The following is an 18,624-nucleotide window of genomic DNA, read 5'->3' on the forward strand; positions in this document are numbered from 1 at the left end:
ACTGTTAAAACAGAAACCAAAATATTGTCAACTTGGAAAGACCTAGTAGCCTACTTGAACTTAAAAAAGACAAGGAAAAATAAAATAAAATAAAGTAACACGATTTTGATGTAATTAACAAAAAATAAGCCCCATTATTATTGTCTTTGTGTGCATTGTGTTATTGTTGTTGTTATCACTCTCTTTAAACCTTTTTATTTTCCCTTTTCTTTTTCATATATTGTGTTTTGATTTTTGTTTTCATTGTTTTTCTTTGTGTGTGTCAGTCACTTTGGATTAACCGTATTGTGCGTAAAGTGCTCAGTAGTTAAAATAATAATAATTTGAGCTGAGTTGGGTTATTATGACATATTTAAATCTGAAATTCTTCCTTGCTATAACAAAATGTGGACATGCCTATTTATTCTGCTTGAACCTAATTTCATATAATTTTAGCAATAGCTTAATTATAATAATGTTTCAGTATAGTATATACATATATAATAAATAATATATATTATATTATAGTATATATAATGTCAGTATAGCATTTATTTGAATGCACAGTAAATTAGGGAGTCTTGTCTGAATTAAGAGTGTTATTCAGTAATATAAATCTAATCAAAGCACGTATCTGATAACATCGACAAAACTTAAATTGTATTAATTTTCATTCAAATCATCTCCAGATTAACTTGCTTGGGGACCCTGGGGCAGCAGGGCCCCAGGGTTCCAGCGCAGCTGAACACTTTGCGCAGTTGATAATTCGGGGCTCATTTATGGGATTATTTATCTGACTGTGTCGCTTTTTAATGAATTGGTCAAAGTTAGAAGCCTGGGGTTTAATATGTATAATTAATCGATCTACGGTCTTTGTGCGCACCTGTGCTCTCCAGATGCCTTCACGTGCTGTCGGAAATAGCACACATAAAGTCAAACTATCCCATATTTAACAGTCATGCTAGTTTGGCTATTGGTGGTACAGTAGTTAGCACTGTTACCTCACAGCATCATGAATGGATTTAATTTTACAGTACTTGTTTGTTTTTTTAAATGTTTTGCTGTGTTTTTCACTGGTTTTTAATTACAAGAGGTTTTTAGCCTGTCAAAGTTATAGGAATTATTTAGCTAATTTGTTAGGCTAATCCACTCATTGCAAATCTAAAACAAAATATTCTTGGCTTAAAAATTTCTCTGCTCAGATCAGTTATACTGTGCAAGCTGTGATTTAAAGTTGTTGTTATATCATCTCATGTTATGCGGAACATTTAGGCTATGAACATCGTGTTTGATTGTTTAATATGTGATTTTGCCTTCATTCCCAAAATGCAGTGTATCAGAAGTACCAAAATATTTGTGTTAATATCAAGACAATGATTTTATCCATGTTGTCCTTTGCAGATAATTTACTTTTAAATACCAAACTAGTGATAAAAAAAGATCTTTCAAAAAAATTGCTAAAGCATTACAATAAAATCCTACAGACAGAGGTGAAAAGCTATTAGGACTAATGCTTGAGGTATTGTACTCTACTTCAGTACATTACAGAGGAATATAGGCTACTCACCTCTTAAATACTTCAGATAAAAAATGTACATTAAAACAAAAAATATGATTATTTTATGACATAGCGTATACCTATATTATTAAAGACAGTGGTTCCCAAATGTGGCTTATCACTGACAAATGAGTCTTGTGGGGGTCTTTGTTTTATTTCATACATTTTTCCTCCCAAAATTTGACCCAGCTTCATTTCAGTGATTGTTTTAGCTAACTGTATATACATTAGTTAAAATTAGCTTTATCTTGAGCAGTTACAGTTCTATATACTATTTATACATTGATGCACCAGTATTAACAATTTAATAGTGTCAAATGGACTATAACATTTAATACAAAACTAAAATACTACTTTTAACATAATTTTGTTGGATTTTGACTACGTTTGTATTGCAGTATTTTTGGTTTGAAGTACTTCTTCCACCATTGCATATAGCCTTCCACTTAGATTCTGTGTTAACGCACTGACCGGTTTTCGCGACATTCCGAGCTGCACTTGAAGGCAGCACCACCGTGTAGTCGAGCAGTAGCAGAGATTCGCAGCCAGTGTGGCAGCTGGGAATGTGACTGCTTCAGCACAGACCTCTATTTTGGTCTCTGAGCACAGTGGTGGGGCTGACCGGAGAAAGGCTCGCAGCTCTGCTAAATCTAAAACACTGGCTTCATCTGAAGTCGACACGGGCAACCTGCGTTTTCTCTCCGCCTGTGTCGGTGTTCTGGGACCGCAGATGGTCAGCGGGCAGCCGTCGGTGGCTCACAGCGGGACTGTTTGTTAGAGCGAACCAACCGGGGCGCCGTTGTTTCTCCGGTCTGTGTACCTTACCCCTTGCCTGGTGAGTCCGGTTATAAACGCAGTGAAGTGTCACTCGTTAAGTCCAGTCCGTGTAATACTCATGTTTCCCGGTGCGAAACGCTTGGTTAAATGCGCCTGTTTCTCCGCTTCCAAACCACTCACACCAACGACGATGGACTGAAATCTGCGGCGTGGGCGAGCGACACACAACCTGCCGCGATTTTCTGCAAGTAAATAAATAAATGATAGAGGATACAATGACCCTGCTGTCCCTGCTAGGTCGGATCATGCGTTATTTTCTGCTCAGACCGGAGACCCTGTTTCTGCTGTGTATCAGCCTGGCTCTGTGGAGTTACTTCTTCCACACGGACGAAGTGAAGACCATCGTCAAGTCCAGCCGGGATGCGGTCAAGATGGTTAAGGGGAAGGTGGCGGAGATGATGCAGAACGAGCGGTTCGGCGGGCTGGACGTCCTGGACGCGGAGTTCTCCAAGACCTGGGACTTGAAGAGCAACAACGTGGCCGTGTACTCCATCCAGGGCCGGAGAGACCACATGGAGGACAGGTTCGAGGTGCTCACCGACATCGTCAACAAGAGTCACCCATCTATATTTGGGATTTTTGATGGCCACGGAGGAGAGGTGAGGAATAGAACTGCAATCATTTCCTTTTTATCCAGGGGCCCTAGATGAGCTAGGGGCCCTTCGGTGATTCTGAACTGAGTAGGCTATTTACCACAGTTAATTGTATGATTTGTTCTGTCTGCTTTGGTTTAAACCTGCTTTCAAATGTGCTGGTAAGTGTTCATTGAAACCAGAAGTGAGACAAAGCAGAGCATGCTGGGATCTGAGTTTGGCTGCAGGGTTTTCAGCTGCTATTTAAGCCAAAGTTGTCCTTCTTAGAATTTTGCAGCAAGGTAACCTTTTGTTGGGACAGTAACTAACAATATATTTCTTTTTAGACAACTGAATTTAGAACTAATTCTAGTAAATCTTTGAACATGATGTGAAATGTTGATCAGAAGTGGCCAGCCTTAGTTTTTAGTTAAAGCTGCTTAGTCTAGATTTAAGAGCATATGTCAGCTCTGATAACTGATTGTGTGTGTGTGTGTGTGTGTGTGTGTGTCTATATTTATATATATATATATATATAAAACATTCATGTGCAGAGATGTGATAAAGTTGAGTGGGGCCCTGGTACAAGTTTCTGTTCTGCTTTGATGCTACATGGCCCCAGATTTGCTGTATAGTAGCCTAATTTGATTACACACACTAGTTTTGGTCTTCAGAGTATTCAAACCACATTTTAAGATGGTAGTAAAGCAGGACCAACTCACAAGGTCCTTATCATGCCATTTGACATTGCGTTTTACTGATGCATATACTGAAATGGGTTTATCATTAAATCGGCTCAAACCAAGTGGTATGCGTGCAGGCCTTGGAGGGTAAGGAGTCTATTCTTACAGCAGTGCACACACCCTCTCCTACCCGCATCAACAGTTTTCTTCCAAATGACCATGGAACGGCATCTAGTTTATTTAAAGCTTAAAATTATGCCAAAGAAATGTCTTTTTTTTTTTTTTTTTTGGGCCAAAACAACATTTTTAGGATGCAGACAGCCTAAGCCCCATGATCTAACATGATTATAGCTAAAAAGAGGCAGAGGATGAACTGAAACTGGATGTGCTTCAGAGGCATGCCCACAGCTGGACGAGCTCAGGTCTGCTGGTCACATCCGCCTCCTCAGTTGACACTTGTTGGCCGCTAAGAAATATCTTTTCTTTCTGATTCTGTGGTGCAATCTAACGCTGTCGTTCGACACGAGCACATAAATGTGGTCTCGCATTCAGGGCAACAAGGGAACAGATTTACAAAGCAACTCACAAGAGGACTCTGGGGGGAAAAAAAAGCTGTCAGTTAAAAGGACAAAGAGCATTTGAGATAAAGCCGTGGTTAGAAATGAACATGAAGAAGATTTATCACGAAGTCATGACATGCTTGAACACTGGTGTTGTTTCATAGAACTTTAACCATGACCTCAGCTAATACATTAGAGCCACATAGAAATAAAGCATTCAAATTGGAAGTGACAGGTTGTCCTACTTTCCTTCTCTTCTGCCCTCATCTCATCTCGTGCATTAAACATTACACACTTTTTGATCAGCCGGGAGCTGAGGAGCTCCGGGCTGTTTTGTGCCTGACACCAACTGTCTTCATTCTGAGTTTGACTCTGATTGAAACTGAATGATAACATGCTAAAAATAGGCAGCCAAAGACATAGAGGAAGGCTGTTCTTTTAAGGGAAATTAAATTTTAGACTTCGGCCCTGACTGCTGCAGCTTTTGACCAAAAGTGGTCATTGGATTGTTTTTCCCTGAGGCCTTTTCCCCCCCATGCCAATTCCCTCTGTGGTTATTCTTTTTAGAGACCTATTCTGTGACCCCTGCTACATCTACTGTAAACCACACATGGTTAGGAGACTTGGATAAATTAATAGTGAATGGAAGATCCAGTATACATTTTTATATGCGACAGAAAAAGGAGAAAACAAGTGGGAGAGCATCACTGGTGAGTGTGAGAGCAAGAAGAGAGGGCTCAGATGTGCCCATGTAGGCGTGAGTCTGTTTTATGGCTGCATGTCCATGGGCAATAATTCAGTCTGTTTTCATTCCCACACCCTCTTTTGAAGTGTGTGGTTGCCAGACAGCTTCAGAAGCAGCTTTCTCTGTGTAGCAAATTTAGATTGTTTTTATTTTTATTTTTTTGTTCAGAGGACATTGAATAAAGCAGAGGAGTGCTGTGTGGCCCAAAGCAAGACTAGAAATACTGGCTGCCTCAGCTGGCTAGCTAGTGGGCCGCCTATCACTTTCTCACACACACACACACACACTCAAACCACATGCACGATCATTAAAGAAATCTCAGCCTTGTGTCAACATCTACAGTGGCCAGGGGTTCATCCCAAACCTTGGACACTGTTTTTCGAAGCCTGTAACAGACAGAAATGCTAAATACATTTTCAGTGGGGTATGAATGTGCCAAATAATTAGTGCAGTGATTCAACAGAAATATCAAGGGAAGAAGTAGTGGATCCAGATTTTTGTTACTGATGAATCTGCCCATTATCTTCTTGTTTTGTCAAGTAGGCATTTTGTTTATAAATGACAAAGTGAAAATATTGGTGGCATTTTCCTAAAGCCAGAGGTGATATGTTCAAATAGTTTTTTTTTTTCCTCTTTAGCTCAACACCAATGAAGGGTGTTCACTTTAATAAGACAAAGAAAAGCAGCGAGTTCTTAAAATTGCGAGGTACGAGAGTAATTCACTGACTATCAAAATAAGAATTTACATGTATATGCAATATATATTTGCTGTAGTCGCTTTTGTGACCAGGAAAACAATCACATCCATGAAAATAATGTACATAGCGGATATTTTGCACTATGTGATGTATAAAAACACAGATTTGAAACACATAGGTGCAGCATGATTGGCAGCCTCACGGCGGTGGCAGGTATCTGTGCCCAGCTAAGGAATAGCCGAGTTACAGCACGTGACATCTTGTAAAACCATGATCTAAACCATGAACTATCTCGTCCAGATAACAAATTTGTGTATTTCCCAAAATGTCAAACTATACCAGTGTTAATTTGCATTTGCAAACTGGTCAGAGGTGATTTCCCTTCTGTGAAGTCCTGAATGTGACTCCACCAAGTTGGAGACTAGAAGCTTTAGAAACAAAGTAAGTTTCAACCTGTCATATTCTACCACGTCACTGGAACCAGTCGATTTACTAGCAGATAAATCCTAATTCAGTGCCAGATAACATGTGGAAGTCTTTATTCTCTTTCTCTCTCGCTTTACACCACACACCCACTCACTCACTGACACAAATTCAGTTTTCAGTGTTTAAAATTTGTGTTAAATGGGAACAGATCCATTGGCGGTCTCTGTCAGATGTTGGCTCATTGAGGGGAATTATCTGTTAAATGCAGATTGATTTTTAGCTGACACATGAGAATAAGCTGCATGAAAGTGATAACCCTGGGCTCTCCGTCCATATAACAGCAGCATGAGCTGGTTGCTATGTACCGGCGTGTGGCAGGTCTGCTCCTCCTCGTGCCGCTATCAGGTTGTGGCTTCAGGCGCAGCAGAATTACCTTCACTGTAGAGCACAGAGAAGACGTGCTATGAGCCCATTTAACTAGAGCATGTGGAATGCTTTTCTAGAACCACAGGAACAAAGACTGTTTTTGGAGGGATCCTCTCTGTCTTTATTCAGCTCAGACTGTTTAATTAATTCACCTTTGCTTCATACTCAGAACGAACGTTTTTCATTTTCATTGTACATTTTTGAATCACTAAGTAGACAGTCATGTGGCATAACTTCTTTTCAAAACAAAGGACATTTTATGTTAGGAAGGTTGGTGTTAGAATTGGAGTTATTTTAATGTGTGTTTATGTGCATGTTGCAATTTATTCCAGAAGAAGAAGGTGGGTTATGTACTAAGCACTTTGAACTCCTCCTGTGCCCTTCACTGGAGAGATGAAAGAAAGAGCCAGCATGTGACTAATTGCACTGCTGGCATTACAGGATTAGAGCAGGGGGTGTGGGAAGACCAAGGACAGCAATGTATGTGTTAATATTTATGTGTGTGTGTGTGTGTGTTGCAAGCTTGCACAAGAAGGTGCACTGCTTCTCCTTCATTGATAGTGTGGAGATGAGAGGGGCAGTTTGGTGTTATCTGGTCTTCCAGGGATGGACGACTTCCCTGTGAGGGACTGAAATGCCAAAGGCCTATCGGGACCAGACACCTGCTTCCCACTATTTTACATCACATCTTCAGTCAGTGGCCTCAGTAAGTCCATTTTATAGACTTGGACATGCTCATAGAAATGTCATTAACTGAATAAATTAAGGTAGAGAATAGTGACACTGTTAAAGCAACTATTATCAGTCATTTTATATATGTATATAGTTGTATCTTAAGGTTGTGTCAACTAAAACCAATATACATTTTCCTAAGAGAATGAGACCAAAACTAAATCAGAGTTGGGTGCTACAATTAGCGTTTCTGTGCATATGGCTTGCAAACACTAAACATGAGTGACTCATTCGACCTGCACGAAGGTACAGTAAGTAGGGAAGTTATCCATTCACAGCCAGACCCAGGCTGAAGTACCAGCAGCGGGGCTTCAGTCATATCCTGAAGTGTCCTTGAGTAGGACAGAATTCCTGGCAGATCTATCGGTTTACTCTGCACTTTGACCATTCTGGGCAAATAAGTGGAAATCATCTAACAGGAGGAGTAAAATTGCTCGTCGCTACTGTTATTCTCCTGTACCCACTTCTGTCATTCGTGGCAAAAGTTGATGCTCAACGTTTAGCCCTTCCTTGATTGCGAGTGAAATGGAAAGTGGAAAGGGAGATCGTGTTGTGCTGGAAAATGCTTGTCCAGCAGAGAAGAGACCGGAGAGCAGGAGCACTGTGCTGAAAAGTCTTTTGACTTTTCAGTAATTTGTCCCTGGTGGTGAGGTTTGTTGTCCTTATAGTGAGAGGACTGTCAAGGAGGGACTGAGGAGTGGAGTGAAACACACAGCAAATGAATCAGGCTTTTTCCTGTCAAGCAGCCTGAATGTTTAGTCCTGGAGTAAACATAAAGAATTTTGTCTATAGAGTCATTCAGAAATCCTTTAGTAAGTTTGCCTCTGTCTGTCTTTGCATGTTAAAACCTTCTCCTCTCTTTAAAAAATAGTGTTTAGTGGGTCAGTAGTAACATGAACCTATCCGCTTTAATGGGTGTTTGTTTGTGTGTGTCTGTGTGACAGGATTGTGTGTTTACCAACAGCATGTAGTACCAGATAAGAGTGCCTTCTCCAGCCTCAGTGTGCCATCCTTCTCTGCTGGCAGTGACTGGTCAATAATTTAACAGCCCCTCTGTCAAACACTTCTACTAAATAAATATACACCCAACTTCAAGCAGAAGGCAGCCACAAGGTCACTGTTCGCACACACACATACATTACATCACATACCACTGTGTATGTGGAATTTTATGAGAGGCGATCTTGTCTGGGAAGTTGTTTGTGAAGTCAGAGCTTCATGGTGTTTCAGCTTCTTTCTGTCCCACTCCACTCCACTCCTCTCCCAGTGGGCCTGCTGCTGACGGGTGGGTTTGGTAATGGGACTGTTGTGTTTGGCAACCAAACGCAACAGCACCCACCCACGCGAAGGAATGGGCCTTTAAAACTCTAGCTCAAAGGCCACGTTGACCTGCTGCACCCCTATTCTAGCATCCCCTCTGACCCCACCTTGTGCACACTGGCTTTGCCATGCTGATTTGCTTGATGTGGTGTACCATACTTCCCCGTGTGGCATGTTCCCTACTTTAAATGCCAAGCATGCCCATTGTGTTGGAAGCATAGGCTTAAAATGCTGTTTTAGATATTGCAAAGCTACCGGTCTGGCTCTGAATACAGAATGCTCGCCTACAGCGATGCTATGTATAGTTGTTTATAAAAAGTAGTGCTATTCACTATAGTCAAAAGTGTGTTTTTGTTCTGTAGCTGATTAGCAGTCTCAAAATCTAATTGCATGGCTGGAATTGACTGGGCTACTTGATTTAATCTGCACTTTGTTTTGAAAGTGGCCCATTCTTTACGTAGATGCCAGCTATGAAAAATGCTGGGATGGAAGAATGCTTGTGCGGTAACATTCACTACGGTTTGAATTCAGCTACAGGATCCTAAGTCATTATGTGAGCACTGGCTCCAGAATTGTTTGTTTGTCTGTGTGTGATTGAGAAAATAGATGCGTCAGTTGAAGTTTACCTCCTCGCTGTCTTGGCAGTGCAGGACGGCAGGAGAAGAATGTTGGCTGAGAGAAGGTAGCAACGCACAGCTGTTTGGAATTAGTGACATTGGTGTGATTGTGTGCACAAAGAGATTGTGTTGTGATTTTTGTAATGCTCTCAGTTGCGGCTATTCCTCTCACACAGGCCAGATGGGCCTGTGGGCAGTGCAGGTGCACCCTGGAAAATGGAAACAGACCTCCTGGTTGTGTTTGCTGCTGTCTCTTATCAGCTTATAGGCTGAGAAGTTGGATATGCCTCTTCTTTTATGAAAAATGTAATATTCCATGGTTTGTTTTTAAATAGCAGAATGTTTTTTCTATTATTACTGACATTGAGTGTGTGATTGTGCCTGTTTGTGTGTGGTTTTTAAAGGTTTGCATGCCTCACGCATGTGTTGCACAGCCTTCCAGGCAGGAGGAATGTTGCTGATACAAATATTTCGATATTGGCACATGGTTCTATTCACTAGAGGAACTGTGAGCAGAAACCTTCAAATACACTCTGCACTGAACCAATCCTGAGCCAGGTTTCAGGGGCTCAAGATCCTTATGGGGGCAAAGAGCAGGTCCCCAAATCATTACATATTGGAGTGATGACTTGGTTTATTGTTCAGGTGAAGTTAGGTTAAGGGGTAGGGGTAGGCAAGTAGTGGTTATGGAGTTATTTCACCTCTTTCTTTTCCTCTGTGGTTCATTTATTTATTTATTTGGTACCTACTGTATTGAGAAGGGTGCTAATGGTGAACCTTTGCTTGTGTAAGGGTTAGATGAAGGTGCTAGTCCTAAAGAGAATGAGGTTGGAGAGAGAATGAGAAAGAAAAATCAGGGATGGTGTAGAAGGCTAAAGCAGAACACAGAGTTATTTGGAAACAGATTGAAGACAACGCCCACATTCATCAGAATTACTGCGATAAATGAACTGAATCTTCCAATTGGATTTAAAAGTAAATTCCAATCTGGATTTGTCTGACCTTTTGTTTGTAATACTGAAGCATGTCAACAGTGGCTAAGAGCCATAACTGGCAAGTCGAGTGTAAACCCTGCACTTACAGTCCATGACAGGCTGCCAGGGTTTCATGTTGGAGGCCTCCTGAGGTGGTGTTGGTCTATTTAGAAAATCAGACATGCCTTGACCCCAGTGACATAACTAAAGTTTGAGGGGATGTACAACTTGAGACTGCTATAGATTGCGATGGACTACCAAACAGAACAACAGATATATACATTAAATCCACTGTACTGGTAAATATATCTCAGCTAAAAGAACTTTGTGCTGTGTGTATGTGCTGAGGGCTATGGGCTGGTGATAGCTCAGATTGGATGGTGTCTTATGTTTAGAAGCATATAAGTATAGGGTTGGTGACTGATTAGTGTGGTGCAGAGGACGTTTATGCTGATGTAAGCTAATGCTAACAGCTCATGGCTCTTAGGATCCCTGTTTTCTTCCTGAGAGTGTCTCTAAACCAAGGCTAAAAGGAGTAGAAGAGACGAAGGGGCAGATTAGATTTACACTAATCCCACTGGGGAGATTGGGACTATATGTTCTCTCCATGGATTCCTTTTCTTTATTTCGAGTCATCCCTTTCCCACTCATTTGTATGTGTTTACTCCCCCAGTTAACTCTTTTCCCTTCCTGTTGGACCTTTTGATGTTGTTTGAGTTCCCTTTTCTCTAGTGTGCATTTTACACATCCAGCACCTGCATGTGTTTGTGAGAAGTCTGCATGTTGCCCTCTTCGTGAGCTGATTTAATAAGATAATCCAGCAGCAGAAATGGCAGCTGTATAAAAATGCTACAAGCTACAGAAGTGTAAGTTCAGGTAGTGGAGGTGGATGGGGATAAATGCATGGATGCTGAGAGGTAAAGCCATGTCCAGGCCTGCAGCTGTTAGTCAGAACAGTTTTTGTAGAGTCTTAAAGAGTCTGTGTGAAGCAATTAGAGCTAAAAATACGACTGTGCCTGAAGTACCAGTGGAGCTTTTACATGTTTTGATCATAGGTGTGACAGACTGAAGGCCACAGTACCATGGGGCAGGTTCTCCCCTGAGAAAGCATAACATAGTCCAACACCTCTTTTCCTCTGTTTTTCATCTTCTCTCTCACACTTGCTCTCTGTCTCTGCTGACCTTTTCCTACAGTAACCATCTGTTTTCTCTTCCTGTCTTCTCCTCCCTCCTACCTCTTAATCCACCCCCCTTCCTTCCACTTGACCTACTCAAATCCTATCTCCTTCTGATCCCTCTAGGATCTGTTTTGTCCTCAGAAATCAAAATCTGTCATTCACCCTGAGTGTGTCCAGGTTAGCAATGTCAAGGAAAGGAAATTGGAGTTTTGTGTGTGTGTGTGTGTGTGGAAGTAAGTGGTGTGAAGGACAGATATTCCTCTTCACATATTCATTGTCTATTGTTTATATTAAGCTTACTGTCATGGCAGCTCTTTTCCTTTTTGCCAGAGGTGTCTGGATTTGGCTGTGTTTTTTTTTTAACTTGGTGAGCTTTTCTTTTTCCTGTTCTCTCCTTTATTCTTCAGATTCTCTGACCTTTTGCCCTATTACCTTATATATCACTCCACCTTGTTATATCAATTTCTGCCTTCTCCTTTTCTGTCTGTCTCCCTTTTTGTCCTCCCCCCCAACTCCCTCACCCAATACCCGCAGAGTCACCTTATCTCTCTGCAGTGTCTGACTTATTTACCACTGCTCTGAAATATTAAACAGTCTGCTGCCTCAAGTCCTAAGGGAAGTCCATGACTTTTATTTACAACACACGTGCACATGCAAACACATACATATACAATGTGAATCAAAATGTCTTCTGAAGACTCCACAAAATATCCATTGTCATTTGAGTGTCTCTTCTTGGTTCTTGGAGACTGACAGGTTGAATGCAGTGGCCTGTTTTTCTGATATAGATGCGTGTAATCACATACCACTGTGTGTGTGTGTGTGTGTGTGTGTGGAGTGTAATACTGTCACAAAGACTTTTGGCATGTACTGTATGCCTGAATGACTGCCAGTCAGCAGTACATATGCCAGTTTCAGGACCCCGGTAAACATGAACTGATCTTGCACAATAAGGGAGTCCTAACTCTTAAAAGCAACCATAGCTGTAGTTGGTGGCTCTGTGGTACCTAAAGACTTTATTGAAGTGACTGGGAAAAGCCCCAGTTTCTCTGTCGGTACCTTATCCCACAAGAAGTAAAGACATCAGTATGCTCCAGCTGAAGTGCTTGACAGTCAAACTGTGGATGGTCTGAAACCCCCCTGCTCCCACACATTTCTGACCTTGGATTTGGCCATAGCTGTGTCGGACCATTTCTGTAACTTTGCAAAATGGATAACTGGACAAGTGTGCCTGCTTCACATAGCAATTGCCCAGGTGTGTGGAGGTGCAGAAGCTTGTAGGGTTTCAACTTCTCACTCAAACTCTTTTTTTCTTTCTTCATACAGCTAATGAATGCCACTTTTCCTGTGTACAACCTAGGAAGGACAGTTTGAGAATGTGTGCTGCCTTCTTTATATTTAAACAGCTATCGCCCTTCTCTACGCTGATTCTCTTTTCACTACACTTCTAAGTGTAGCCATTCAGAAGAGCCAGAAATACTTTGGTGTTTTTATGCAGTCAGATGAAATGTTGTATGAACCAGTTATTTTTGAGCATATTCCCCTCCGCTACAGTCTCAAGTTGCTAACTTAACCCCTTCTTGCATAGTTTTATTAATAAGATATGATATAGTTGGTCTTAAGAGCAAATCACAGCATCTTTCATTACACCCTCCCTGCCTGTCAATCAGATATTTTTCGAATTCCACGCCCTAAGTTTGTAAAGGAGACATTATACAACTATTATTCTGTGACCAGTAAACTGCCTTTTGTATGTAAAATTTGGGAATGCCCCTTTTTAAAGTGTGTTGATAGGTGTCACACTCAGCTGTGGTGGCTGATGCTTGCTTGCCATGTTATTTCTTAACTTTGGATTTGCTGGCTCCAAACTATATTACACGTACTGTGAACTCAGCTCTAAGCTTTATATCAGACACTTCAGGAATACTTGGGTGATGTTGCAGTTTTCTACACTTTACAGTGCACGCTGCATAGGCAGCCTGATGATTGTGTATTGTCTTTACACACACAAAGAACGACAAAGGCTGATGCTGGGCCTTTATTCTTAGCAGGCAGTCCCTTGTGGAGCAGTGGTGTTTAAGGCTGGAAATAGTGAGCAGGCCAAAGAGGAGTGGGTCTGCTTTGTGTGGTACTGCACCTGCTGTGGAAACTGGGCTGCGTTGTAGACCGTTGGCCTGCTACCTTTGCCACTGTGCCTGCAGCTGGAGCTCAGAAGGGGGGGCATGACAGCAAATATACAAGCTGTCAAGAGTTTGCAAACCAAAAGTTAAAGGTCACAAATTATGCTCATTTTCAGGTTTAAATTTATTTAAAGGTGCACACCTTTGTCTGTTCATAAACTTCATTAGTTTCCTCAGAGCACCTGTAGCACCAGGTCCTCTTTTCACCTCTGTGTAAACAGGGTCTGTTTTAGCTCCTGGGCCCCCTCCCTAAAAGCCCAGTCTGTTCTGATTGGCCAGCTCCCACAGCACTGTACGGGAGCCCCCTACCGACTCCAAGCTGTGTTTCTGGATTCCGGACAGCTCCGGTCTTCAGTGTTAGTTCTGCTAACACCGTTAGCCACCATTAGCTGCATTTCTACCTTAAATTTCACCATAATAACCGCTTCTTAACAAACATCCAAATAACCACAGATGTTACCGTCACACTACTCTTGTTGTCGCACCTGGGCAGTGTTGTCTAATAGATGAACCTCAATGACATGTTTATACAAAGCTTAGTGCCCTTACAACAACGCTAGATAAACAAGCAAAGTTAACACCATCCAACCCACTGCTCACAGGAAATTTGGCAAAAAAAAATTTCACACAAATTTTCTGGTACATTCTGACTGTTCGTCAATATTACTAGCCTGAACACTTTACCTGTTTCTGCCGTTCGGCTTGTAATACAAGCTACTGTTAGCCAAGTTAGCTGCACAGTATTAAATTGCAGCTAACTTGGCTAGTTAAACAGGCTAACTTCATACACAAGCAGGAGAAAAATGACATCTAGCACCTGGACTGTCAGTACAGGCCACCTCTCAGGGATATATGCTCTCCCTGCTGTTGTTCTCCCTCTACACCAATGACTGCACCTCAGGAGGCCCCTCTGTAAAAATCCTGAAGTTTGCAGACGACACAATGGTCATCAGTCTCATTTAAGATGGCGACGAGTCAGCCTACAGATGGGAAGTTGAACAGCTGGCCCCAAGGGTCAAAAGGGACAGTGAGGTCAAGATTTCTGCAGACCCATCTTAACCTGGACATAGTCTGTTTGAACTCCTCCCCCCTCAGACGGTGCTACAGATCACTGTACGCCAAAACATCTAGACACAGAGACAGTTTCTTCCCCCCGGGCCATCACACTTATGAACAGTTAGCCTATGTATGGGACAGGATGCAGTAAATACACCTAGTTGCTTCTCACCCACCCTGTACATAGATGTTGATTCATTTCAACTGGACTGAAAGCAGAGTTGTTTAGTGCTTTCCACATAAAGTTTACTGAACATGGGCAGTCCAGATGCCCACAGCATAGCTTTGAGCTGTAATGGGCAGTGTTTGGGATTGTTTTGGAAAGCAGGCACTGGGTTTGTACTTTGGCTACACATCCTGCCCTCATTATGTCTTATGGGAACTTGGCTGCAGTTTTGAGCCATCATGGAACAAAGCGTCGTCATCACCAACTCATCTCCTGTCATTATACTGTTTACCATTTAATTCAATGTGACCTGAGGGAATATGTCAAGTTTTAGGTATACAATAAAGGAAAATGAACATCAGCAGGATCATTGAGCAGTGGGATTTTTTTTTCTTGCTCCTAGACCATAACGGAGGTGTATTTGGTCAAGGCCTTGTTTTCTTTTACAGACTGAAGAAGACCAATGTTAGAAGACACAGTGATCCTGGATCAGCTCTATATTTCTCAGAGACATCCATTACTTTCAACCAGTATCTCCTGTGCCAGGGTGTGGGAGGGGGTGGCTCGGCCTCCTGCAAGCCTGTCGCTCAGATTGATGTGATGTAGGATCTGTCACTGTCCTTGTATCTGGCATGACTCACATGCTGAAAGTAGCTACTTCTGTGCTGGTTACTCTTAATCATATCTCCCATTTTTATTCTCTGTATTGTTCCTGTATTCATGGCTTCATCTTAAAATGCCTTGTCCTTAAACACACTTAATATTCCTCTTCCTCATATCTTCATAAGAGTAGTTCATTGAATCTAATCATTGTTCTCACACACAGCGGCGTCTATACACAGCCTATATTTTTGTCATAAAGCTTCAAAAGAACAGCAGCAAACTGACTGGGTAGATGAGTACTGATTTTTTAGAAATGTTATTTTATTTTATTTTTGCATGTTTCTCAGTTAGTGTTGCTTGCTTTAGCTCTGTGAGACAGACTGGTGTTGCATTGGCTTTTTTTTTTTTTTGTCTCTGGTCATTGGGAGCACATTGTCGGGGAATGCCAGGCCCGTGTTTGTAGTAGTGGTGAAGGAAAGTCAGATTTTCACTAATAATAATAATAATCACATTTATTTGGTTACACACAAGGAATTAGTTTCCGGTACAGAACTGCATATCACTGAATTATTAAGAGGACAGATGTCAGGATTGGCATTGGACAACTTTGAAATGAACTCTTTGTGGGTTTACCTGTGTACATCCATGGAGGTTGTATTTGTGGCTGTCTTCAGTGGATCTTTTTTTCCTGTGTCACTAACCAAGAGAGAGAAGAGGCAGGTAGTTTGTCATTAGTGTGACAGAGGCAACATCTGTTTCCAGAATAGTGCTGGATATTGACAGTGATTAAAATAGATTTTATTTCCATTATTATCATTTTGATTCATGATTATTCATTTACTTCCAATGTGCTTTTCATAATTTTGGGAACTTTTATTATTTTTTATACATTCAACAATTGAGCAACACTGTTGTTTCCTTGAGTATAATATTAGTTGCAGATCACATTATAGACTAAACTGTAAACAAATTAACTGGTTCTGATGTTGTGGATCAAGGATTTATTTTCCTTAGCAGATGCAAAGCTACTAAATTATGGCACATCTATATATTTTTTAGATCTACATGTGCAAGACAGTTGAACAGAGACTAAAAACCCTGCACTACAAAAAAGTGCATCATCAATATGCATAATTTAAAAATAAATGCTACCCCAGGCCACTGCTGGGCTCGTTACTCAAAAAATGTAATGTATTATTCATTACTCGTTAAAAAAAAATCTTATTACTCCCTGTCAAAAGTAACTTGATACACTGCCTATTATATTACTTCTCCGTTACACCCCACAGATCGGTTAATGTCACACAAATGACTTTTTTTACCTCGGTGTCCATTGGTGCCGGTATTTTCCCAAGGATCTGTGTGAACAATGGAGACTCAGTAGTGCAAATGGACAACATTTCATTCACCACATATCCAGCCACAAGCTGCATTAGCTCTTTGTTGCTTGTTGTAGCAATGGATTAAAATCCACTTTTGGTTGTTTAGTCATTGAAGGGCTGCAGCCATCCACTGTGGCCACAGAGGGCTCAACATTGTTGGGGTGTATCTCCATGAGCTTCACATTGTTGTGCTGTTTTAATAAGTATTTTAGGAGATCATGTTTTTCGCAGTGGAAAGAGACTTTCCTCTACCTGCACACAATTTAGATTTTCTGTTCTTATCACATTTCATCCCAATAAAATCAACATATTTCTAGCCACTGAACGTAGACACTTCCATCTTCCAACCTAGCTTACTGCTTATGATACTGCTAATAGGCGTGTACTGACGTGTGCAAAATTAAATGTCAGAATTCAAATCAATCTTTGCCACGGTGACAACAAAAGTAACATTGTAATGAGTTGTTTTTGGAGGGAGTAACTAACGTTATTACTGAAATTTTATTTGGAACCTTTTACACTACACGTTGCTGGGGAAATAATATTATTACAGTAATGTGTTTCTAGTAATGTGTTACGGCCCAACACTGGTCCAGCAGCCACTTTAATGATCAGTTTGAGCACAGACTGGACAGAAAGTGAAAGTCTGCTCATTGATTCATCTGCACTGGGTGTGTTGACAAGACATCAGCCTTATGTCTGCAGAGAGCCATTAGCTAGCATTAGCTCCTGGAAGGAACAGATTGAATCAAGTAAATTCCACATGCTGACTGTTCGATAGACTTCCACAGTCTTGATTCTCATGGCCAGAGGTAACATCTCTTCAACAAAGCAAGCCTAGAACTCAGATACAGTACATAAAGGTGTGAGAGGGATGATGTAATCCAGATTACACCAGCTGAGTGCAGCAGTATTAAAATGAAAAGTCATCACTTTATTCATAAATGCATCTCCTACAGAACAAATCAGCAGAAATCCAGGCATCGCTCTGTTCTTTATTTATGGGCGTCCCAGTTACGAGTCTGCCGTCTGCTGCTGCTCAAATATGCTGCATGGGTATACAGAGATTAACTGCATGTGAAAAATAGTGGTTACTTTGCACCATATGCCCACTGTTGGTACATTTTTCATGTGTGCAGTTTCGTGTACTTGTAGAAGCTGTTGTGCCAAGGAAGCAGCTGTATGGAGATGAGAGCAAACATGAATGGATGGACACAGGAAGGAATGAATGGACTCCAGGAAGCTATTGACTCAGGATAGTGGAAGCTGCAGTTGGCACTTATTGAAGTGCGCCTTGTGGTGGAAAGAGTCTTTCAAAATGATGACTGTGATGATTCAGACTGCTTATCAGTGATCATGAAGTGAGGAGCTCAGTCAATTTATCAGTTCAAATACAGAAATGTATCTGGTAGCCATTTTGAGAAGCAATTAATAATTTTTCAAGCAAACATTCCCTGTTAAAATTTTCTAAAATGCCATTTGAATGTGTCCTGAATGTGACTGTGGGAAATTCTATTTGGTAGCCTATTTGTCGCTATTTGCTGACAAAACTATTTATAAAATAATATTTGAATTATGATGTGAATTCATGACACAATACTGTGGCATTGCATAAAAATATACAGTGGGTACGGAAAGTATTCAGACCCCCTTAAATTTTTCACTCTTTGTTATATTGCAGCCATATGCTAAAATCATTTAAGTTCATTTTTTTCCTCATTAATGTACACACAGCACCCCATATTGACAGAAAAACACAGAATTTGACATTTTTGCAGATTTATTAAAAAAGAAAAACTGAAATATCACATGGTCATAAGTATTCAGACCCTTTGCTCAGTATTTAGTAGAAGCACCCTTTTGAGCTAATACAGCCATGAGTCTTTTTGGGAATGATGCAACAAGTTTTTCACACCTGCATTTGGGGATCCT

General features: G+C 41.1%; 1 protein-coding gene across 1 annotated transcript in view; it reads left to right on the forward strand.

Annotated features, from left to right (window-relative positions):
• Positions 1-2,013: 2,013 nt before the first annotated feature.
• Positions 2,014-18,624, forward strand: part of ppm1lb (protein phosphatase, Mg2+/Mn2+ dependent, 1Lb) — a 51,935-nt gene continuing 35,324 nt past the window's right edge. Inside the window, exon 1 of the mRNA XM_020615605.1 lies at positions 2,014-2,973. Within this exon, the coding sequence (XP_020471261.1) occupies positions 2,575-2,973 (399 nt within the window). The 5' untranslated portion in view covers positions 2,014-2,574. The remainder of the gene's footprint in view (positions 2,974-18,624) is intronic.

Source organism: Monopterus albus, unplaced genomic scaffold, assembly GCF_001952655.1.
Source record: "Monopterus albus unplaced genomic scaffold, M_albus_1.0 scaffold167.1, whole genome shotgun sequence".
NCBI lineage: Eukaryota > Metazoa > Chordata > Actinopteri > Synbranchiformes > Synbranchidae > Monopterus > Monopterus albus.